The sequence below is a fragment of the Neodiprion virginianus genome, chromosome 1, assembly GCF_021901495.1.
Source record: "Neodiprion virginianus isolate iyNeoVirg1 chromosome 1, iyNeoVirg1.1, whole genome shotgun sequence".
NCBI classification, from domain to species: Eukaryota; Metazoa; Arthropoda; class Insecta; order Hymenoptera; family Diprionidae; genus Neodiprion; species Neodiprion virginianus.
In genome coordinates this window covers 30,194,762-30,220,582 of record NC_060877.1, presented here as the reverse complement: position 1 = coordinate 30,220,582, position 25,821 = coordinate 30,194,762, and the positions used below count along the sequence as shown (strand labels likewise).

Genomic DNA, 25,821 nt, shown 5'->3' with positions numbered 1-25,821 from the left:
CCACCTTCGTCTTAACGTCGTGCTGAGATTATCAAGGGGATATAATTAAAGGACAAAGAATCTTGAGGGTGGGATTTCACCCTTAAAAGCGGTGCGATTGAAACGATCGAGATTGTAAGACACAGGAAACCCCGCACAGTTCCGTTTCCGTTGCCGACGGCCGAAAGAACATCCTCTGTTTCGTTGTCTCTCGCATCGTGGGACATAGATTATAAGCACAAGATTTGTTACCTCGTTTGTAAAGCTTGTCGCTGGTCCTCCGAGCTTAGACATCAATTTTCAAGAATACGATAACCGACCATGACTGATCAAATCGTTTCTCTGCATTTTCAGGACATCTGGACCGGTTCGAAGAGCAAGTGACTGTGCCTGCCTCGACGTGGATCTGCACAGCATCGTCAGAAGTGTTGGTTTTCTAGGCTTCTCACGTGGTTGCAAGTACCACAATGTGATCGTACAGTGTCTCGAATCAGTGAGTCTCCTGGACTATAAACCAATATCTGAAAAAGTAGGCATAAATTGAGACAGTGTGCAGAATAACCGTTTATGCGAGGAAACAGGTTCAGTCCAAAACGCGAGTTCTTCAGTGCTTCGTAGCTCGGTAAAAAAAGATGTCCAAACTTCTCGTGAATCGTTCAATAAGTCCGTCGACAATCATCCGGGTCAGATGCGACGTGACGACCAAGTCAAAACCTGTGAAATCTCAGCCGTCAATTTGAACGACTGTTTTTTCTGTGAACAAGAATCAAGAAAATCGAAACAAAAAGAAGAAAAAGAAAAAAAAACGAAGCAGTAAAAACTTGGGGAAGATGATAGAGCGGGAATTCTGACTGTTCATCGAGACTCGGATAATCCCCGGAAGAGGCGACGGAAAGGGCGGAAGGATGTTTCACCCGATGTTCTGACTGCCTATGGATATATTCGGTCGTTGCAATAACGTCGGTGTCGGTGCTGGAGTCGGTGGTGGCTGTGGCGGAGGCGGAGGCCGAGGAGAAGGCCGAGTCGGTGCAGGACTGGGGTCAGTTGGCGGAACCGGAAACGGCGGAGGAATGCAGCTGACGGGGGCTTCAGCCCCGGGGGCGGCGGCTTCCCCGGAGTCCGGGGTGTCGCCGCTTGCCGACGCCTACACCAAGATGACCAGCGACATACTCGCGGAACGAACCCTCGGCGATTTTGTCAGCGAACATCCCGGGGAGTTGGTCAGGACGGGTGAGTCGATCCTGGATTTACGTTGGAATTGTCGCTAGGACGGGGAGGCTCGAAAAAATGGAGTTGAACCGGGAAGGAAAATTCATGCAGGGATTCGAATTCGATGAAAACGAATGTTGCTTAGAGCGAAACTTGACGGTTTGAATCAGGAACAAAAGTGAAGGTTGTTGTAAAAATTCAAGTACCTAAAAATCAGTTTCTGCACATCAGGAAATGGTCAAAGAGTGAGCTTTGTCTCGATCGAATTATAGAAGAGGATTACGGTGTTACCGGAAATCGTTCAATCACTGCGAATCTATCCATCGCTTCTGTGTTGGCAGGTTCTCCGCACTTCGTGTGTACCGTTCTGCCGGTTCATTGGAGGTCGAATAAGACGCTGCCGGTAGCCTTCAAGGTGGTGGCGCTTGGCGAGGTCGGCGACGGCACCCTGGTTACGGTCCGCGCTGGGAACGACGAAAACTGCTGTGCGGATCTTCGGAATTCGACGGCTCTGATGAAGAACCAAGTTGCCAAGTTCAACGATCTTAGATTCGTTGGTAGAAGCGGAAGGGGTGAGTTACGAACATGAATAATATTCGTCGGATTTGTTGTATTTGTCCTTGGATCTGGAACTGCTTTTGATATGACGATGAAAAATTAGTCAGCCGATATACGTCGCATCGAAAACGTGCAAACAAGGAAATCCGACAAATGGATGAATAAATATGATATAAATATGCATTTGCGAAATAATATGTACGTATAAAATGTATATAATATTGTTCGCGTTTGTGAAATTGAATATATATTATACAAATAATATAAATTATTGGCGCAGAATGAAGAATATTGAGTACGACAAATTATCCCGAAAGTATAGTTCAGTAACGAAATTTTATCAAGCATTGCTAACATTCGAATAATTGTCCGAAATTTTCTACCTTTTCGTTAATATTTTTTGGATAATACAAGCCTGTAATAATATGTACGAATGTAGAAACTCTTGATTCGTCAACCATTTATAGCAAATATACGAAAGTACAAGTGATCGAAACTTGCAAGTTTCAAGGTTTCAGCGTCTGACACAGTATATATATATTAGTATATATATATTAGTATATATATATATATATATATATATATATATATATATATATATATATATATATATATATAATGCAAACTAAATAATTTTGCCAAGAGAAGCAGCAACAGACAATAGACGAAATGTAACCGAGTGGTACAAAGCGTGAATACCGTTGGAGTATCCAAGTTTCTCAAAGAAATCCCCCCCTAGCCGCGGGGCAAATTGTGGGTAATAAATGAGAGGGTATATAACGACGGGATTAATTGCACGACTCAGTTAACGCGTCGTTAACGTTACGCGAAGAACCGCGATCTGCTTAAGGAGCGATTAACAAAGTCCTTAGATAAACGGCGGAGGGGTAGGAGGGAGGGAGGGTGGCAGCTAAGCCTAGCGCCGGAAGAGGGACTCCTCGGGTTTCTCTTTCATTCATAAAATTCGAAAGTTCGGAGGGAGGAACCCCCGGAGCAAGGCGACTGGTGGAAAGAAGCTCGCACCCTTAAAGAATGCCGGATCCGGACCTACGGAGTTTCGTGAGGCAGGTCGTGGTTGTCTCAAGAAGCCACCCCTATTTTTCCCAGATACTTCTCCTTCCGGGTGAAACGGCTCGCAGCCTCTCGAATGGGGTGGGTAATGGGTTTTATTTGTCGGCATCGCAACGTCGCGTCGTCGCCTTCAACCACCCCGGTATCGTATCTCCGAGGAAAGTGGTTCGGTTTCGAGGAAGGCGGAGGGGGAGGAGAGGCTGAGACGAGCCGAGGCAGAGGGGGCGATATTAATTGAGGTTTTAGTTAGGTTTTAATCAACGTTATTAGCGTCGGTATTTCCGCCCCTGCCGTCGCGTCGCGTCGCTCGCTCACATTTGGTCCGTTGAATGCCGAGCGCCTGGTCAAATATCAACTGCCGTTAAGGGATGGCACGATCCACGATCGGAGATGAAAACCGGATGAGTTTAATTCGCGTGGGAAAGACTCCGTTGCGCTGATTCTACGTCGGATAAACTTGTACAAATAAAATGTATGTATAAGCCAGATGCAGTCGTTGCATGGACGAAGTTGGGATTAGAAGTGCGAGTGGATCTCACGTTTTCTCGAGGAGTTTCGGTGTGCGGGAATCGGGGCTCTGATGCAAAGCGTTCGTTTCCTAGTCCTCGAGTCCTCAGACCGTTCTCGATCTCGCCACGCTCTCTTATATAAGTGTATAAGCAATTCTCATTCCGAGTGCAGAAAAGTAATTAACAATTCCTAAGACACCCGGGAGGCCCGAGTATAATCGAAATACGAAGACGTAGGTAAGAGCTTCCTCGGCTCGCCCGGGACTTAGTGCCCGCGTTCCTTCGCGAACATCCTTCATCCTAGCTTATGTTAATTCCTCCCTTGAGGAAAACAATTGAGAGCTAATCCGTGACAAATGACTGACGCGTTTCTTAGGGTGATGTCGGAAGTTTGAGTCAATTTTCCGCCAATCCTCCCAGGGTCGTAGTAGCTATTTCTCTTATCGGAAATAATCCGAAATTTCTGGGAATATTCTTGAAATACGACGCAATGTGACACCCCCTGAACAAAGTGGAGAGTAAAATTAAATAAAACAGCGACCTCGAATTGATCGAGAGACGGAATCGAGGGAGTCTGCAAAACCTGCATACAGATTCTGCGTCGTTGCTACGCGAGGGCGTGTGTGTAGCCATTGACTCAACCTGCCGGAGGATCAAAACCCCGCCCGAGAAGTTTGCATTATCGACGGCGAGCTTAACCCTCCCACGTAAGGCTGGCTGTAACGCTGTTCTATCATGGTATAAAGCCTACTTTGAGTAACCGGCAAGGGGGTGGGGAACGGTGCGTTGGGATAGTGGCGAAAGAGGCGGGGGCGGAAGAGGGCCGCATTGATATGTCGGTATACCTACGTAGGTATACCGTGTAAACCACTACCTGCTACCTACCTCACGTTCCAGTTTAATCCCTTTAAGGGGATAGATAACGAGTAGAACACCTGCCGCGCTACTTGTCCCACTCGTGATTGGTGGAAAAAAAAGGCTTTCAACTTTCTGCTCACTGCGTGAAAGAATTCGGTTGACAATGATTTTTACAGTTGTTCGCAGAAAAAAGTAAGAAATCAAAATTCAAATGCAACGGTGCCAATGTTTTCTTTTTTTTTTTTATTCCCGTTCTAAACTGTCAATTCTTTGCGAATAAACGAAAAATGAAAATTAATTAAATTCAACAGCCGAACAGACTCAGCGATTGCTTGTGTTATTATTCATGCAATAAAAATATGATCAATAGACGATCAGAGTCGGGCGGATAGCCGGACCTCGTTTTGATACATCAAATGAATAATGCATGATTATTCGATGCACGCTGGGTAACGTGCCTGCGAAATAATGACGGAGATATATTGAACGCGCTTCCTCCATTCGCTTCGGTGATATTTATAATTGTGTTTTAATGTGGCGGAAAAAATCGGGCACAAATGATAACCGAATACAGAACCTGACGGACGTTGACGCGCGATTCTTCTTGCAGTTGGTGAAAACTCGAGAGCGCCGATACAATCTGGTGTTTCAACTTACGAATGAACGAGGCACGAGTCTATTTTTACTAAAAATTGTTTAGACTCCTGGCACGACTCTTGCCTTCACTTTGTCTCGGTCGTCACTGTAACGATCGGGCTTCGGAGATTTATCTGTTTGACTCCTTCTGCATTGGGTAAGGCTACGCGTCGCCTGATTGATGGCCTCAAGTTATCCTCAAAATTCGAACGATGATGTATCATTCCCAAAACTCGATTTATGGGACGCGGAATTTCCCTAGTTGTCCCGGAATCATCGAGAGGACGCATCTTTTATAAATACAAATTACACACAACCGAACTCATCGAAACCACGGATGTAAATTATTTTCCATAATTTAGGGAAAAAGTCTATACGGTCCGCATAATCGCAGATGCGCGTTATTACGGCTGGTAGCAGGCTGCTGGCTCGCCCATTTCGGTAGTTTCGGTAGTTTGTCGGTGACTGGCACCGCCAGTGATACCCCGGCATGCCAACGCGTTGGTACAGTTAATGATAGTTTACCGCGACGATTATAATCCATGGTTAAACCTCGAGTTGAACGCGGGATTCGACGGCAGGCACTGCAGGTGCTTCGTTAATCCAGGACTCCCGGAACTCACAAAAGGGGATCCCGCCTTCCTCGCGAATGTCCTGACGCCAGGACTACCTCGGTTGAAGGGAGAAACGAGGAGAAAAGAGAAACCGGGAAGCGTGAGGTTCCAAGGGGACCGGGAAAGGCTCTCCTTGCGTGGCGAACCGCCGTGTGGCCACGAACTTCAATTCCCCTTTCCTCGACGCCTTCCACCTAACATCTCAGACACCCAACACTTGCCATTATTTCGCTACTTTGGCGAGGCTTCGCTGGCGCTTCCGTGCCAAGACGTAGTCGTCACCCGATACCTTTCGCGAGTTGATTACAGTCATTTACCCATCAGGAAAATGTCATTGTAAAGTGAGCATAGGGCGACCCGAGAGGAGACGGGGGTATGGAGGAAAGTAGATAAATTGCGAATCAGGTAGTAGAAAATCGTCGCCTAGAAAAGAAATTCAGGGCTGGAAAATCCGTTTCTTGCTTATTTTTGGCGGAATAAATTTAACGTGAGTAAATATCAAACGATTTTTTACCGTATGTATATTAAGCAAGACTCGAGTAAGATGTGTTGACTATTCGCAGAAATATTCATAAACTTTTAGAAGTTTTTTCCTACTTGATAATCTACAATTTTAACTCAACAAAATTGAATACAAGAATTTCTGGATCTCACCTTTCCAATTTGGATTAGCGGTTACTAACGGAAACGGAATTTGAAATCGTTCGAACATCCGTACTTCGTTTTAAAATGATACCTGCAGGCTGCAGCGAAATTCTACGTGAAATTACAGGATCCGTGCGTTTTGAAAATTTCACGAAGATAACAAGAACGGTTCGCAAAGTGAAAATGTTTTTTTCTGATAAAAAAAAAAACTTGTCGTTGCGCTTATGCTTAATTGGAAACCATAAATAAAAATTAGACAGGCGACTGCAGTTCGAGTTTTCACTCTGACTTTGAAATGATTTTGTGGTACTTTATTTATTTATTTATTTATTTCTAACGAGCATTCCAAAACAGGCATTGAAGACGAAAAGACAAAATTACGACTCACCGCTTTGATTCCACTCGAAGATTTGGCTGTCCAATTTTAAGCTTCAATCACCTTTCCTTGGAGTGTGTGTCCCGAGCTTGCAAGGCGATCCAAGAAGCTGTTCATATCAGCAGCACCCGCACAACACGCTATCGTGTAAACACAATTGTTGTTAGACTTTTTTGCGTCGTCGAACGTGCAGAAGCAGTTCGCGTGCTGCGGAACTCGGTGGTGGAATGTTGGGTCAGGGTAGTACGTTGCGGTGAACCTCTGCGTGTACCTACTGAGTTTTGCATCGTGCGTGCGGGAACGTATTTTACTATTTTTTATGCCTTTTTACCACGACTTCATTTCGCGTTTCACGATTCTTCTTCCCCTCCCGACCCATTCGTCTTCTAAAACGGTCGGCAATTTCCCTTTGCAGGCCTTCTAGCTTCCTCGTGTATTCCGCGTTTAGTCCTCGCGTGATACGATAAAAGTCAAACTTTACACGCGTTGAAGCACTGAACACATATTATGCACAAATCGTCCAAAAGTTGGACATATTTTTTTCCTCAAATAACAATAATGAAATGTGTATTTTTGTGCAGGGAAAAGTTTCACCTTGACGATAACGGTGTCCACGTCACCTCCGCAGGTCGCAACCTACACGAAAGCCATCAAGGTGACCGTCGATGGTCCGCGAGAGCCGAGATCCAAGACCAGTGAGTATCACTGTAAGCATTTTCATGTTCACTTACTTCGTTACCATAGTAATAGACTCGTCAGGTGCAACAAATGTTTGGTAGACATTGGCGTCAGACAAAGAAAGAAGCACTTAAAGCCACAACCGCCCTTATATTTTAAGAAACTGCGTAGCACTTGAAACGGTATTTAAACAAAGACAAGTTTGAAATATTCACTGCTTGGTCGTCATCGCTCGTAACGGCTTACAAATCCGCTTTATGCTGTTTTTTATATTCTATAAACTAAATTGTTGCTTAATTTGTAATTTATTAAAGGCCAAAAGTCTTTCACCATAACTGAAAACTACCACTCTGGCAAATAACGCGATCAATTTTCACAACGGTCAGACACGAGAGTTACGAAAATATTTGATGCATGTACGAGTATGCCGGCGTCTCAGCACCTTGATAACACGATATTCGTTGCATTGTAAATATCAAAAGTAAAAGTATAGCTGTTAGCAATACTTTGTACGGTTATATTCCGATCGACCGACGCGTTTCGTAGCTGAAGCCAGACTGATACAACGGCCATTTGCCATACCTGATCAAAACAGAACCGAAGAAATGTCAACACCAGCTATGTTTGGTTTGAATCGTAGCTCCGATACGTAGGAAGAATATTTTCGGTTTCTTGTAGCTGTGTTTCAACTGCTCGGACTGTTACGACAAATTTGTTGCTAGCAGATTGTCGGATGCGAGAATAACGAAATATTGCAATGACTGAAAGCCTATGCGCGGCAAATTTTCTAACGCCGTAAATATTGAGATTACCACTTTTTCCTCGCCTTCGCCATTTATATGTAAACAAAACCAACGTTACGTCTGCCAAACATTTGGTGCGCCTATTTCGCTGGTTATAATAAAAAAAACGTTCTTGCGCGTGACGTCGTCCGACGGGAAATGGCGAGTCTGTCTTCGTTTCTGACGGTTCTCTATCGACTTTCCGATGCCCTTCAATATCGGTCAAAATTAATCCGTCTACCGTCGGAACAGCTTTTGCTTCGATGTGTAATAATTGAGGCCAATGTATTATTGACACTGCGGCACGAACGCGGGAAGACTCGTTGTGTGCACTTTGGATCACGGATCGGTCGTTTCCATTTTTCACCTTGCCACTCTCGCTTGCTAAACTCGGATCAGCTCCACTTATACAGTCGAGAACCACCCCCTCGAGTATTGCAATTGCACTTGACAATTCCATGTTCCCCATTCACTAACGATTCTCTTTCCTTTGACCGACGTTCGACTGTCGTCGATTGACGATTTCCTGGATGACGTCACGCGCAGGTTAGATTACCTTTGCAGCTTTCTGATCAGCGCTAGAAAGATGACATTTTAAAGCACTGGTTCGTTTCAGAATATTCTCCATGTGTCTCGATTCTACCCCACAGACAATAAATCTTGATCGACAAGGGAAACTGCCAATAAGCCATTAAAATACCTTCTTTCGAGGCGTTGTAGTTGCAGGAGATTAAACCCTCTCCCCTCGAGACCGTTTACACGTTATTGCGAAGTGTAAGATCAGGGAATACCGAAACTCATTTCGGCCGGATATTTATCACGAGATGGAAGTTGGAATTCTGTAAGGAGCTGCGGTCCGGCTAAGCAATTTCCGGCGCAATTGCTATTATTTATAAGGGCGGCGAGAGCATAACATTGATATAGGACTGCGGTATTCTGCAGAGATAGTGCACCAACCTGTACGAACTTTGGGCCGCACAATTGCAGCTCCCTAACTCTTCCAAGATGTACAATTACGCCGTAAACAAGGTATTCGTATTGCCGTTGAAGTTTGCACGTGCATTGCGGACCTGGCAGGGTGGAAAGATGTTCAATTCTCTATATACGGTTTGTACCGCAGTTGGTCGCAGTTTACACCTCCACGGCCATCGTGCTAACCGACACTTCATCTTGGACGTCGAAACGTTTTTGTCCAAGACGTCGCGGACTCTCTGAAATTATTACGTGCATGTAATATTCAAGCAGCCATTGCCTCGCCTTTTAGCAATCGTTTTTTTATGTACTAAACGTCGGGGGCATCGCAGGTGTTTTCCGAGGCTTCGCTCGAAATTCCCCGGTTAGTTTTTCAATAAAAATCCATTTGGCAGAGATTCGTGTTGTTTTTCGGTGAGTGCTGGTTTCTTTTACTATCCCGTATATAACCGCCTTCGGTGTACCTACCAAAAATAACTGCACGACTACGACGCTGGTCTTGCTTCGCCTACAGCGTGACCACATCCGCCGCGTTGGCCGCATCTGTGGACCACCCAGCAACCGTAATTCTCCATTATGACACCATCGCGTCAAAACGGTACCAATGCCGAAACGATTTTTAATCCCGCGTGTCGAAAATGTCGAGAACTCCGACCGCGAGAGAAGGGAAGTTAAGCACGTGTAAGTGAAGCGTGAAAAATTGATCCCGTTCCGCTGTAGCTAATTTTTCTCAAATCGTACTCTAGGTAAATGTCCTCCAGATTTCCGGAAAAATCGAACAGTCGTTTCGAGCGAACGGTTTAAGCAGTCTATTTGTCACGTCCGTTACGATGCAGGATCTTGTTTTGCCTAGTCTGTCGGTGGCTAAAAGGGGTTAAAAATAAACGTTCGTTAACGGCGAGATATCGTCGGCACGTTGCATCTTAAGTTAAAACAAACCAAGTCCTAAAATGGCTAAACTCTAAGCATACGCTTCGTGAGGAGTAAAACAGTCGAGAGAAAGGGAATACAGGGAGACAAGAAATGAAAAAACCGTCAGATGGGGAAAAAACCCGATAGTCAGAGTTAGAGGAGGGTGCGAGGCGAGATGAAAGCCGTCCGGCCCTTGGGTGGCCTTCGGGCGCCTTTGACAAAAAATTGAACCGCCTTATGACCCCACGTAAGTATAACCGAGTAGCTCGCCGTAACTTGGGTAAATTAAGGGGACCGGTATCGGTTAAGTTCGACGGATGGGGGAAAGTCTAATCTACTTATGCAGTTGCGCGGTATAATTGCTATGTGGAAAACTTGAATTTTCACGCCGTCGAAGAAAAAATTACATGCGTAAGTAAAGACCTGGATTTTCTGGAAAAGGATTTTGTGACATTGATTAATTACCAGTTGATGGAACTCGAAATAGAGCAGTAAACAAATTACCACTGTGACTGGAAGAAAATTTTTTTTTTTTAATTTCTTTTCTAACTTTTGAATAAAACATTCTGTCAGCGTTTAAAATATAGAACTGTTCACGAGTGACTTCGATGAAAATGCGTGATGAACAGTTTTCTTCTTATTGTTATATTAGACTCAAACCAACACGAGCAACTTGGAAACTCGCAGTAAAATTGATCAATTCAGTGTGCGGGTGAATTTTCATTCATTCGTTTCATTAATCATCGATTGTCGGTGATGAACAAACTGAAAAGAATTTCAGAGGTCTAGATTTTGACTCCTCAGCGCTGATTGATCGAAAAGTGTATTTTTTGAAAACTAATTCCACGGCAACCGAGGCTGCATTATCACATGCACGTTTGTTAAAATGAACTCAGACTGCCGTTCTTTGAAAAGCAAGAATGACACGTGGCGTTATCATTTATTTATTAGGCACCTAGTTGGGTAGCGAAAGACTGCGGGGTTCGATGTTCGTGCACCGTGTGGCCCGTGAGACGATGTACACGAAACGCCTTCCAAATGACTGTCGTAAATCGTTATAACGTAGTGCTCTGCCGACGAGGAAACCAGGATCTGTATCCGACAATACACGTATCAATTGTTTAGTGGGAGAATAGGTTGATACGGAGGCCCTGCGGCCCCCGTGAATCGGTTCTAAATCACTGATTTTTCTTGGCCCCCGGTTGAGCCGCTGAGGTCGAGGCGGTTTGACAGCACGACGAATGCGTCTTGGCCGCGCCTCAGGGTCGGCGCAAGGGTTGTAATTAATTAAACAAGCAATTCATTAAACATTCAACCCTCGACCCTCCGCCCATCGGTTCGCTGGGAGGGGGAGGGGGGCAAGGAAATTGATTGAGAAGGGTTACTAGGACGCTCTTGGCCAAACTCCGCGGTCAGTAACCTCCTTCCTCGACTTACCCGATCTTCGAATACCCGTTGCCGAATCTGTGCACTCGAAGAACAATAATTCGTCGTCGCTCATTTTGTTGATAGGTTTTCGAAAGACTGAACACACACTGTTAAATATCGAGTGCACTGCCATTGATCGATTCGAAAATTCCACGTAAGATAGAGTTTGATTGACGACAAATTGCAGTTTGGATAGGATCGATACCGTACTCTTCTTACAGCGTATCTTCCCTTTTCGATTTAACCTGTTTCTATTGTACACTGATGAGAACGATCTCAATTATTTCTCCTAAATCTTCTAGAAATCGATTTTCGTAGACTCCAGTTTTGCCACACGAAGCCCCAGAAGGCCGAGGGCAGCACGAGTTGTCACGTCGACTGATTCGTCCGCGGTAAAGAGGGTCCAGCCCTTCTCTTCGGTAATTGCGCTATTAATACCGAAGCCAAGTCTGTATTAGCAGTTCTGCCCCGGTCCTCGTCTCCGTCGGCTGTCGTTTCGGCATCGAGGTTGACAATGAATCCGCCATTTTCCACGCGCTGACAATTCCCGCAATCCGTCGAAACTCGCAATGGTTGAGCTTTTTTCACCACGCCTAACGATACGCAGATTCCGCCAAACGGAGGTGCGAGGGTGTTGTTCGAAAAGGATCGTTCACGGCGGCTTGAGGAGGGCTTCCGAACAGCGACACCTAGTGAAATACAACACGCTGTAGGAGCACGCGGCGAGGGTTTGGTGATAAATTTCCCAAACGAATGGGTTAATTTATGAAATGCACCAACCCGGATCCTCGCGTGAGCGGCTTCGTTCAGGTGATCGGCAGGTGCATCGAGGGCCGTCTTGAATCGTCGTTCCGAGTGTTGAAATAATTGAACGGCTACCGTTTAACTCGATCATTTACCCTTCTATCGGTATTCTGACAGGCCATTGTGTCTCCCATTGGCCATCCTCCTCTATTCAGCAAACTACGGTGAATTTCGCGCAGCGAGTTAGAATTAGGGCTTGAATTGGATTATCAGGACGGCAGGCTCTCCCTTCCTCCGACCCCCTGCCTTTCCGTCATCAGCCTGTGTTAGTTTCCCGGTGTCTACCCACACGCCTCCGCGGCTCGCCCAGTGCTCCTCACACATCTTGTATCGCTCGTATACACGTGTAGATACCAACGGCGTGGAGGAGCTTTCGTACCAGGCTGGGTTCGGGCACAGAAGTGGCAAGTGCGAAGGGGTGGTTTCGGCCCTGCAGGGGATAGTCAGCCGCTCGGATGGCACGTCTTTAATTGGGTTGGCGACGCTGTCGGCGAGAAATAAAGTATATCGAATCTTTTACCCCATCCCACGATTCTCTCGTCCACCGGACGTCCAGCCGCGCGGCTGCAGACTGTCTCCTCAAACTGGAGACATTCACTAATGGAGGATCTGTGTTTGTCAAATTGGTAATTGAAAGTACGCACCTATGCTTCGAAATTGTTCCGTCTATTCAGAGCACACGACGCGTCGTGTAATTCGACGTGATCAAGAGTGGCGCATTACAGATCCTCATTGTCACGTTCTCCGCTTTCCGTTTCATCTGCGTTCAGCAAAGCGACGATGTTCACGTTTCGCGTGTGACATTCACCGAACGCACTTGTTCTTCACGTCACCGTACGACGAATTACGTTTTTATTGTATAATTATTTGAGCCAAGCGAACTGCAGGAACTTCGTTCCTTTTTAACTTACTTGAACGACCCTCGGTCCAATGGACAGGCGCACGGTTGATCCCAGTGCTGTCACTTCTAGGGCAGCAGCAGCAGTTTCACGCCTTTGCCTTCGCCTCTCAACGCGGAGGACCGTTCTTCGCATCTCCGTTAGTTGATACCTTGCAGACGTTACCCAACCCCCTGCAGCCCTTGTCGAATCCTCTGCAGCCGAGAGACCCGCTGTCGTCCTTCAGGCACGCGATGCCAGCCAACTGCCAGAGTGAGTATATCTGCTCTTTTACACCTTATCTCGGTTCACGTGTCTTTCCTTATATTTTCATATATTTTATATATAGTTGAAGTGTGCTGTTCCCATTAGAAACTCCCATCGAAGTTTCACTTTTCTGATCGATTGCCAATTCTTGTTCACCAGACGTCAATCGGAATCACTCATGTGCGCAGTGGTACCAATCCACCCTGTCGACCGAGCTCATAAACAACTATTCACTAAATTTTTAGTAAATATTCTACCCGCCCACGGAATCTGAGTTCGCAATCTCTGTACACAGACATGTGGAAATATGCTCGAGTCGAGGTAGAGACTAGAGTGAAAGGTAGGAGAAGCCTGCAGGGCGCGGTTCTAAGCCCCTTCGAAAATCTGCTTTTGTACAACGAATGCGAAAATACCACCGGCCATATTTCAGTGGGAGTATATTCCCATAGCACAGAGGATCATCAGGGTCGGGTTAGGTTCAATTCTCCCGTCTAGGTTAGGCGAGGATAGCCTCGAGACCTAGCTCCTATACGTATACTTCTCCGCAGGAGCAGAAACCACAAGCCTGTTCAAAGCCAGATTAAATATTATATTAAAGGGGTTCGCCAAGGGCATCCTGGGCGTGTGGGGTGGCGGATGGGGGGAGGGGGGGGGGGGGGGGGGTGAGTGGGAGCAGTGGCTCCAGGCGGAGAGGCGGGAAAGGGGCGACGAAGGTCCCGGCACTGACTGAAGCCCCGCTTGTTTGTACATTACACCCTATTATACAAGCCTGACTACGAACTTAGGCTAATTCTGAAGGCTTTATAACCTACACCGCGTCCCGCTTTATCGCGGTGATAAAGGCACCTTTCGGTGCTGCGCCCCCGAGTCCCGTATCGTTATCGTCCCTTATTTCGGGGCATCGTTAGCTTTACCGTTATACGAATAACTGGCCGTGCTGACATTTCTCGTCGAAAGCGTACTCGTTTCATCGGTCGATGCAGCTACGCGAGCTTGCAATTTTTTGCATTGTAATTTCGAAACGATGTGCTGGAAGGGTGTGAAAAATATTAAAAATTCTTCGAGGTTTGTACATATTTGCCAATGATTTTTCATTTTCATCTACTTTTAAATGACCCGCTACGTTTCTTCTCCTTCGCACTGGCGGGTCGACGAAGCTCTGGGAGATAAAAGGCTGTGGTTTCTAACCAGGGAGTAAGGATAGAAATATATCGAACGGTATATATGCAACATACCTACCTGTATGTAATACTCTACACATATTTTTGCCTGGGTGAAATACCGAACGGTCTTGGCTTCGAGAGCGGGTTATTAATTTTCTCAGATACGCGAGATCGCCGATAACATCTGCACAGTATCAGTGCCGAAAGTCCGATAATGTAAAAATTAAAATGCAAATAAGAAAAAAAAAAAAAAGAAGAAAGAGAAAAAGAGGGGGAGGGAGAAAGGAGGATAAAAAAAAACAGCAAAAACCAAGAGGAATATTTCGCTTATTAATTTTTCACCTACGGACTACAGAGAATTCTGCGGAATGTTTTAGACACGCGTATCGCATATATAATCTATATTATACACATTAATTTGTTCGAGTACCTCTACGCAGATGCAACGTATAATAATAACGGTAACGCGAATCTGAGAGGAATTGCTTCTTGTCCTTCACGTATAATTACTTCGCAAAATTATTCACGCATCTTTTAATCGTGGTACAAAAGTCGCGATAGTTCGAGAACCTTTCTTTGTTCGATTTACCCGAAGCTAGTACGCGTTGAAAATCCGCAAAACTGAGCGAGGGGCGAAAGCTAGACGGTATTTAGGCTCAGTTTCGGAGCGTGGGCGAAGGTGAAGGTACGAGGTCGTTTATTTGACTTGACTCGACCCGCCGGGTTGACCAACCCTTTGATCTCGGTGCCCACCCTCGAGGGCTGCCCATCCCCGTTCCTCCTTTGCTGCCTTCGCTGACTCGTTGGAAAATCTATCAGTGGTGGGGCCACTCCGTGGAAATATAGACAGGAAAACGGGCTGGTCCAGACGGCGGTATCGAGAGTCAAGGCATACGCAGATCACCGCGGGCGAATCATTTCAATCCACGCGATTCGGTATTTAAATTAAATAACCTACCGTCGAACGAAACTTCCCCTCTCTCTCCCCCTCGCCCCGTTTTCGAATGCCCGATGCACCCTGCACGCGTGGCTTCCAGGACGGTCGTCAAAGACAGCGTAATAACTGTAAAAAAATTATCCTCAATCACGGATTCCGGATCTGTTCGATTCTCGCGACGCGTTTCGCGGATTCTTTCGCGTCCGGGCGAATCGACGACGAGATTTCAAACGGTCGATTTTCAAGTACCGGCTACTCTTTGACCGCGCGAAACGTTTAGTCGAGCTTTCGGCACGGGCACCATAATTAATTAACGCGTGACAAGAACGAGCTGACCGTCATGAGAGAACAGAAATTCCTCGTTATACACAAGCTGGATACTCGGTAGAGGTTTTCCGGAGGGACACCCGCGATGCATTAACTCCAACAGCCGTCCATCAAACGCAAAACTCCCGTCAGGGTGTCGCAGGCCGAAGGAAAACCAAACTCGAATACTTGATCAGGCACTGCTCGTTCCATTCTCGAAATTCAGCAGTTTTTTTCACGCCGTAGTTGTCAGGGTACGAAGTCTTATAATGTCCTGTCATTTTTTAATCGCAAATAAATTTCGCAACTCCTTCCACTCGCAATCAAAACGGTGTGAATTAACATCCGCTATTTTTATTCCTTGCAACTCATTATCGGGCATTGTATCTCAGTTCAACAAAAAATCGACAGCAGAGTTCTAAAATTGGATAAGACAAAAAAAAGTGGAGGAATTAATAGAAGCGGATTGTATAAATTTACGATTGGTTTGATTTCGATTATTTTCCCCGCAGTGTCTCTCTCTCTCTCTCTCTCTCTGCTATCTTTGTGTAACCTGATGTATTTTTAATGTCCGACCCGTTAATCAACGGTCGTTTAGCTTAATCGCTCCTCCTCCCCGCGTCGCGCTTCTTTCTCCATTTAATACCCCCCCGGTCGCTCGCTCAGGCTGACTTTTATTTTTACACCGTTTTTTGTCAGCTGGTTCCGCGCTCTTTTCACGTAACGAGTAGATCGTGGCCGGTGATAAAAGTGAGCGGATGAGCAGCAGCACCGGCACCGAATTAACCCTATCTTTCTCCTCCTCCTCTCTCGTTCCGCCGTCATTTAAACTCTTTTTTTTTTCAATTTAACCACCGTTTTACCGCTTCCAGATCAGGTGTGAGCAAAAAATAAAAATTTCCCCACGATAGTCGAGCAGTTTAATAATCTAGTTTTTACATCTTTCAAGAAAGACATACTTAAAAAAAAATGAAGAACGCCAGTCACTCCAAAGTAAAAATAAAAAATACCACACGTGCGCTCAGACATGTCCCAGTTCGGGTTGACGGCAACGAATTCCTGGGGCTACGGCAGCGCCGCAGGTTACGCCGGTTACCTTCCGGGCCCTTTGTCCTCTTGCGCAGCTCAGGCCCCGTTTCCTCCGCCGCCGCCTCCGCCGTCGCTCACCTCGTTCACAGGGACGGCGTCGATGACGACCCCAACGGCTCCCGATTCGACCGCAGGATCAACGGTCGTGGCTGGCGCGACCAGCACGACGCCTCAGCAAGACGCTTTCTCCACCGTCTCGTCTCGTGAGTGTTTAAAAATCTGTCAAGCATTGCAAATTTTCGCTTCAATCTGTTCCAGAGCACTTCCCCAACCTCCGCTTATCCACGCTATTTGCGGGGGGTGGTTTACCTTTCCTCACTTGATTTAAAAGTCAACTTTACTGACACGAGATTTCACGAATAACCAACTTATACGGCTCAAAGACGCTAGTTTCATCTTTACTTCAAACTATAAAATTTGAAAAACGGTTTATGGCAGGTTGTTACGATACTGTTAGTATCATGCGCGAGGAAAATAATTGAGAGATGTTTTCAGGTTCAAAAAACTATCGTATAGTTGCCGTCGGAAGTATAAAAACTTTAATTTCGTCAAGATATTATCTTTTTTCACTACATCTTCCGCAATTTTATTGAATTTCAATACCGTGTATATAATATACAACTCACAGAGTCCGGTTCGGAAATCAATCATTCTACTTCCCGTGAAAACTACTTATCAAAATAAAATGTATAAATAAAATTCCATGAAAGTGCATCTCAACACTTTCTGTAGAACAATTTTCAAATTTCAAAGCTTTCAAACAAAGATGAAACGATAAATAACCTTTCGGCTTATTCAAAGCTGTCTCGAAGATGAAAAGGTCGATCACCCCTCGACTTCCCGCCCTCAAACATGCCGCATGACAATAACGCTGGAATCTCGCAGTGGTTCCAGACACGACGACGCCGAGCCAGCCGGACCCCCTGGACCCACTGAACACCCTGATGTCGGGCTCGGCGCAGAGGTACCAGGACTACGTGTCGCCGAGGTCCTTGTCGACGGACTCGAGCACCACCGAGAGTCCCGTCCACGAGGAAGGCTTCGGGCAAAACTACGGCAACTACTTTCCCACGCCCGGAGTCCTGCCGAGCATCCTCTACTCCCAGCTGTATACGAACCAGTTTCAAAACTCGGAGAACACGGAGCAGCGGGTCGTCACCGAGAGCTGCAGCGTCAGGCAGGAGGAGGTTCGCCCTGACAACAACGTCTGGAGGCCCTACTAGCCGAAACTTCTACAAGCCGAGGAGTATCGATCGTCTTTGACCGACCAAATTTACAGCGGATGACGTTTGGTTGAATCGTCGAGCGAACGATAAGAGAAGTGGTTTTTTTAATGTAAAATATGATTCGTTCGAAAGAGGTTTTTAACGGCGTTCCCAAACGCAGAAGAGACAAATCGAACTGTTCATACTCCGTCGGTGTACGAGAATTAGTGAGCGGAGCAATAAACGATGCAATTTCTTGTGTGTGACAAACTGTGGGCATTATAAATAAAAATTAACGAACGGTATGATCGCTGGTATGCCGAATGAAAGTTTAAACATAGGTATTGAATTAAAAAGTGAAAATTATACGTTAAAGCGACAGTGGAGGCGAAGATTAAAAGACGTAAAATGAAAGTGATCGATTCTCCGTTTTGTGCCAAATTTCATGACGGATGTGGTACCTCAACGAATATTAGTTCGGAAATATTTGATTAATAATAATAACAACAACAACAACGGCAACAATTTTACCTGCATACTATTATTACTATTATAATTTAGCGAGAGAGAATGAAATGACAGATAAAGACAGTTAAATGCATATTATACATACATATTATAGTGACGAAAATGTAAATAAATGTAAATATATGATTACATGATAATATCATTGTCTGATAATGCGTCGTCGATTGGATTTCATTCATCCGTGATATGTTATTATGTACTGCGATAACTAATTGTCAAAAGAGGAATCTTCTTTTCGTTGCATAATTACGTTTTCTGTGTTATATATTTAAAATATATCGGGCCCGTATATCGAATGATAGGGAGCACGTGCAATATTGTTCCGCTGTGCCTTCCGGATTGAAAAACCAAGAGTTACGAGTTGTCTGAATAGACGACGTTTGGCAAGCGAAGCAATGTACCATCGGGCATCGGTTACTGTTCTCGGTTCGAATCGTCAATTGCTTGCAGCGGAATGTGCAACAAACGGCCTGCTTACAATAATTAGTTGATATTATTTTTCTCTGTTTAACGTTGTTCTTCCCTTGTTGATCTAGTCACGAATATATCGCTGTTATTTATAGCTATGTAATATTAACCCCTCGTTTGTCTCTAGTGATTTTCACTAAAATCTGATACATTACGTTGAAGCCACTCGATCGGTGATCGATGTTATTTCGCGTCGAAAATAATTTCTCACCCGCATTCGTTACTAACACCGATATGTATTGCCCTAAACGGCGTTGTTTCATCACCTCATGATATACGATGGTTATATTATTATTTCTTACACATATCTACCGACTATTATTGTTATTGTAGTTTTTGACCAAGTCAAATAAAATGTATTTGAAAATAATTACACTTACGCCGAATTCAATCCTCCTCCTCCACCTCCTCATCATTCGCTGTGCAACCTACACGACAAAATGCAATAGAAATCGAAAAGGAAACGAAGAGAAAAATGGATCGCCCGCAATCTTCGAACATCGTAAGACTTTCGGAACTCAATTTCGTGATCGACACCGAAAACAGGAACCGAGAAGCTATTCTTGGGAAATTTTGAGGAGTGACTGCCGTCTTCGCGGGTACAGGTACGTCGAAAATTATCCATAAATAAACATCACGCAACGATACAGCTTGGGTATTCAAGCCTCGTTGCCCCTTCGAGGGTGCCTCAGTGTTCGAAATTACGTTTGGCCTTTCACTCGACTTGGCGCGAGAATACTAGCTGCCTAAAATTTCCGTCGGCAGGCACGTATGTACGAGCAAAACCAAAATTCTGCAAGAACCGTACGAACTGACGATCGACTGGCTAACCGTCGGAAGCAACGGGGTATAAGCAATGGCACAGTTACTGGCTTTGTGTGCGGCGAAGTACGAGCGGAAACAAGGTGAATCTCGACAAAGGGTGGATGGAGGGTGTAAGTTTATGGAAATTCAGGAAAGATTTAATTAAATTTCGACAGGATCCTCCTCCCCTCCCCCCTCCTTCCTCCCGCAGCCGGTGGTTGGCCCCATTAGCATTCGGCATACACGTTTCCTCCTCGAGCATATAATCATCCGTATACAATATACGTAGACGAGCGCACTTTACCGCGGCCGACGAGGCCTCTGATTAATCTCGCCGCTGACTCCGAGTCGCGTCGGACGAAGCTCCGCGTAAAGGCGCAAGCTCCGCAAGCACCGCGATTGCCGGAACACTGCCGGCGCTGATAGACGCAGCGGTGAGCCCCTGTTTATACTCACCTGTGTATAAATACGCGACGTATGCACTGCGGGGTATATTATGGAACTCGGGGGTGGCGGATCCACACCGCCAAATGTTGTGGAGAACAGTTGTTGGCTAGCGTTGGCCACTGTGGCCGGGGACACAGCTCGTTGACTCTACACCGCCGCTGATTTACCGGCCCTGCCGCAGCCTCCCGCCGCTTGTATGTGCAGCGAAAGCCGCGCTGAAACCGGCGGTGAAATTTACTTTTTTTATTTTCAATTTTTCTCCATTTTTATCCATTTTACTCCCATCCAAACTTCAAAGATTTTCGATCTCAGTTTCATGGCCAGGATATAAACAAGTTCGAATGTATTCGACATTTTTTTGTCACCTGCATTTAACAATGAGCTTACACTGGAGGATGATCTTTTTCCATGAGTGAAACAAAATGGAATACAGCCAGGAAAAAGAACGCCTGAGTCGTGCATGATATTACCAATTCACGATAACCTTTGCACTTGAAATGTACTTTGACTACATGATACTAGTTTCCCTTGAAAAATTACGATTGTTTCACGAATGAAATATTCTCATGTTGCTGACAAAACGGATATTTGCCAATGATCAATTGTCATTGTAACCGGAATCTCGTCTGCAGTTTAAGTCGTTCTTTTTTTAGAATCATCCAATTAACAAAAATGCAATTATAGCTAAATTAGTGTTACGCTTGATTAAGGGATGCTGGACGAGAGATCTATCAAACTGAATCATAATATGGCTGATTCACGAACCCGGGCTTCAGGCATAAAAATATCCCTAATCTAGATAATAACTTTCACGAGTATACATTGCTATGTTAATTCTAATTCAACAGAGGACTCGGGAATTTTTCTCTCCGTACTAGCATTTGGTCAAGCATGATTATCATTGATATCATTGCATGATAAATATAATAATCCTGCACGCGTGTGATATATTTTTATGAAAAAATTCCTGAAGGGGTCCGGTAAATTAGTTGAAAAGTTATTAACAACGCGGGCGCGGATGTAGATAACGGTGTGCCGCCAGATTTTATCCAACCGTTGAAAATCGAGTTCGGGGTCAAGCGAAGAAACCAATTTGAAACAGAGCCTGCGTTTTAGGGGGACATATAAAACAGCTGGGCACCGCGGCGCGTGGCCTCGCTTGTAATTAACGGAGGCAAGGGTCGGGTTAATAATTATATCCCGGCGCATATACCGCGGGCGGGGAGGAGGACAGCCGAAAGAAACCAGACAGATTTTTGCTATCCTTTGAAAAAATAAGTTAATCAAGCGTCTATCCCGCGTGTATCACGCCTCGATCTCGGTGAAGGTCAACGAAGCTTTTCCGCGTTCACCCGAACGTTCATTCTTTTGCTCAATAATAATCCGTCGAGCTCATCTACTCGTATCGAGATTCATAGCGAAAGGTGCAGGGTTCGTGGGGTTTCAGGTCGCGCCACGTGCTCGATGTATCTTGTCGTACGCATTGAGCACACGTGGCTCGGTGGCTCTTTGAATTGGGGCGAGCTTTCGGAGGGTTGGAGTGAGACCGGATCGCGGGGGCGCCGTAATACGCATCGGACACTGGCCAGTGTCGCCGCCGCCTCGGACTCGCCCCATCCTTTACAGGGGTGGGATGGGGTTGACGTTCCCGCAACGTGCCTGTGCCTATGTCTGTTTCTCCGTCAGCCGGTCCGTCGGCCAAACGAACAACTCCCCCGTGGAAAATCACCCTTTGTCCCGTTCAATGGGAAATTAGTTTTTGCCGATCGATTTCGGGGCGAATTTCATCGGATAAAAGAGATGGTCTCATTATTCGCATGTGTGTGTGTAATGCACGCACGTGTCGTTCGTTTTTTATGAAGTACCTACGTTTCAAGAAAGTTTCACACGCGTTCATCGCCGGATTTTTTTATGACTTCGTGAATTATTGATACGAGATGAAGAAGTTATAGTTTAACGCCTCGGTGGACGAAAAGTCAGAAAACCACGCAAACGAAGATCTGGAAAGTATGAGATTTTTGTGGTTTGCTATTCTGCTGTTATTCATATATGCCGGGGGTTTTCTGTGAAACTTACCACTACAATTTGGCAATGACTTTGTCGATTTAACAAAAAGAACAATGACGTACGCAGGCATCTCTTGTTCCAGTCAGCTTTACGCGAGCATCAGATCGAACCAGTGTTCCGTTTTCCGGTACCCGGTGGTGCCGGGAATATTATTACCCCAGGCACAGCTATGTATATTCGACAGAGCGAAAATGGTAGCGTCGGATGCCTCTCCACCGGTTTATTCGGTAGCCAGGGAATCCGAAGTGAAGTCAGTCTCACTGCGTAGGAGCAGGAGCGTTCCAGGTTATACGGGAATAAGTAAGACTTGACGAAGTGTGCCCGCGGGGCTGCTACCCTTGATTACCAAGATCTTCATCTACATGCTAAACACCGCTCGGAGCACTTCGCCTCCCTTTCGCCCCTCCTTTGAACACTCTTGTACTTACGTATGTATCTAGATCTGCGAACTCCACCCTCCCTCCCACCCTTCCTCTTTCCCTTCCACCTTCCATTCTCATTCCTTTGCCCCCGTATGATGTTTGCTTAGATTAAATTAATCGGCCGAGTGAGCCAGGCTCGGTGTTCCAAGAGTCTCGCCTTTGTTTCCACCATTGTTTCTCTTTACTCTTTCGTTATATGTATAGATATAGAAAACATAGGGATGTTTTTCGACGTTTCGTATTCACCGCAACTCGTTATCCAAAATCCGATTCCCACGCTGCGCTGCAATGTCTAAGCTTTTCAAAAGCGTTCAAAATGGGGATGCGACATTCTCGTCGAATCGTCGATTCGCAGCGACATTACTTTCCTCAGACTCGGCTAATTCCTCCGTTCATCGACAACTTTTTACCCACCTTACCCGAAGACTCCAGGTTTTTGCTTTTGCACGGCGCGTCGCCGGAGCTTGCGACCCTTCGAAGATGGCAGCCGAGCGCCACCCTTTCTTACGGTAGCAGCGCGGTGAACTAAACATTTCTTAAAACGTTCTTGCCAGACGTCGGAGTAACGACGCCGCGCCCCTTCTCCAAGAAACTTTCCTTACTTTCTTTTCTGGCGCCTTTCTTACCGACGCTGAACCGGCTCGACGTCAAAGCTTTGAAAAACCGCGGGTATCCTCAGATGCGACGCGTTTGTGACGTGCACGTAAAACTACCTGCCGAGTGGAGATCCATTCTCGCACAATTGGAACAACAATTTACCGTTTTTCAAATACAGTAAAAATCATGGTCATACTTTGCTGTTGAAATAAAAAAAGACAGTGTTTTGCGATTATGTGACAGACCGGCAAACGCCAAGGAAAAATTCCACCGTTTGAAAGTGAAAAATAATTTCAGGGATAAAATAACTTGGAGTCATGGTTGTGTGCAAAAATTTTTTACAAGAATATTTCTTTATCAACAATATCTTTTTTTTTTTTTGCCTGCAGACTATTTATACCGACGTTTACGCGCCGGCGGCAGTTACGCGCGCTGCCTTACCACGAGGGGTGGTTTTCTTGGGGATGAAAGAGGGTGCAAGAAAGTAGGGTGAGGATTTTCTTAAAGATCTTTGCTGACTTCTCCGACAGAGGGCGACACCCGTACCGTGCTGAGGTGAAAAAATAGTGAACTGAAACAGCGTTAAGTTGAATCTATAATTCTTATTTGCATATTTAAACTCGTCTTGGAGCTGTCATTTGGTTGAATAATTTCAGGCACCATTTAAAAAGTTTTTCAAATCTATTGTTAGTATTATGATTGATCGTGAATTGATCGGTTCTAATTAAATTTTGAATTCTCATAAAGCTCGTGGAAATAACTAACTAGCGAGTAATATTTTCGAACGATGAATTAGAGGAGAAAGAAAGTCGCTCTGTTTAAGATCAGTTTCAAAATCATTATTCCGAATTCCGCGCTGGTAGAATCCACTTTTATCCAGTCCCACCGCTTCCTGGGGCAGAGAGTACTCTCAGGGAGAGAGCATCGTCAATTTTTCACGATCATTATGCATGCAAATGAGGAAAAAAGAGAAAACATCTTCCATCCGCGATCCATCTTGGAGCTAAAATCGAGCAACTTTCCAGTAGGAAGGTAAAAAGAAAGAAGGAAGAAAAAAAATAATATGCATATTCATGATTCGTTGGACTGAACCTACAACGCGCGGCGTTTGGCTGCAGGTTATAGTATCTTCTTTCAGAAGAGACGAAGAAGAAGAAGAAGAAGAAGAAAAAGAAGAAGAAGAAAGCTCTAGAGTACCGCGTAGGTTCAATTAAAGTTTCAATAATCCACTATTTTCCTCAAACATCTATTCCGAGCCGCTTATTATCCGGCTCGTCCCCGACTTTTCAGATCTTCCCAAACCAAAGGGAGAACCAATCCTTACAAGGTATCGCCGTACGAGAGGGTCGAGTCCGATTTTGAGACGAGTGCATCACTCTCTCTCTCTCTCTCTCTCTCGAGCGGTGCGAAAAAAACCGTGGGGATTCTGTGAAATTTCGAAAGTCGGAACAATTAGGGAACCGTGTCTACCCGAGCGTGGAAAATGCCCTCGTGCGACAAAAACGGTACGACGGTATCTCAGCGGCGGTGGCCGGGCCTCGGGCGTAGCTAGGCAACCTCTGCCCCCCACGGGCAGCCTTCACCTTTCCTCCTCACCTCGGCGACGAGGCTCTTTCGAAATGCACCCCTCACCCCTCCTCGCCACTTTTCCTCGCCCCCTCCGCCCCCGTCTTCGGCCTCGCCGCCGTCACCGCGGACGCGCGGCGACCCGGGCGCGCCGCAGCGGCCACGTCGTCGGGGGTGGAGAACGTGCCAGGCCAGGGGGCGGGAGAGCGGAGCCAAGAAGCTCGCGTGGAACCTCCGCGTGAACGGATTCTCGAAACGAGGAACGAATTCTCGGTAAGGGAGAAACGGATTCTTCGACTTTCTTCGCGGGCCGGATCACTCCGGCAGTTATATATATACCTGTGCCTGTTTTTCGCCATTGCTTCTCATCCCCGCGTTGCATCTTAGAATCGTATGCCGTACTCGCAACAATTTTCAGGGAACGCTTGCGCCGCATTGTCCGAGAATATCTGATCTTCTTCATGCGCCTGGACAAGTTCATCCGGTGTAGAAAAGATCGTGTGCATTATACTTGGAAGAATTCTCGTTCAAAGAGCGGGTATAGAGCTCTGATGCTAGTTTCTTTTATAAGAATTGACGTGTAGAACTTGAAATTCTTTAGAAGAAGCTTTTCCGACGCAAAAAAGAGTTTTCAAAAATATATCAAACATGCTGTCGAAGGTACCGTTGCAAATATTTTCGAGATTTCTCACCGATCGCTTTAACTAGGGTTGAATTTCATGTAATTCGGTTTTTCTCAGCTCTTTACTAATTGAATTTAGATTCCTGGAAACTAAAATTACTCCTAGTAAACAACTTTTCTTGTACATGCAACAGTTCCTTACGAAATCAGGTAGCGTGAATTGCAGTGCTTGCAACTGTAATGCATACCATCTTGCCATCATAAATCACGCACTATTAGAAACGCGGTGTTGAATGTAACACCGAAAATGGTCTGTAAAAGTCCCCGCTATTTTGGTGTTGATTTCAAGACCACTCGATGTTAAGAAGCGAACGATTTACACCAACGATGTTTAATTTTATACTAATCGGTGTAGACTTTTATT

At 45.5% G+C, this 25,821-nt stretch overlaps 1 protein-coding gene across 4 annotated transcripts; it reads left to right on the top strand.

Annotated features, from left to right (window-relative positions):
• The first annotated feature begins 492 nt into the window (after positions 1-492).
• Positions 493-19,182, top strand: LOC124303921 (runt-related transcription factor 1-like). 4 transcript variants are annotated; one of them, XM_046761794.1, is made up of 6 exons: positions 493-1,209; positions 1,530-1,760; positions 7,037-7,150; positions 13,003-13,182; positions 16,608-16,874; positions 17,557-19,182. In XM_046761794.1, the coding sequence occupies exons 1-6, from the start codon at positions 912-914 to the stop codon at positions 17,892-17,894; spliced, it is 1,428 nt and encodes a 475-aa protein (XP_046617750.1). In that variant the 5' UTR covers positions 493-911; the 3' UTR covers positions 17,895-19,182. The 4 variants fall into 4 exon arrangements, with proteins under 4 accessions (XP_046617750.1, XP_046617731.1, XP_046617740.1 ...); XM_046761775.1 differs by having other exon boundaries at positions 12,988-13,182; XM_046761784.1 differs by having other exon boundaries at positions 7,037-7,162.
• Positions 19,183-25,821: the final 6,639 nt, after the last annotated feature.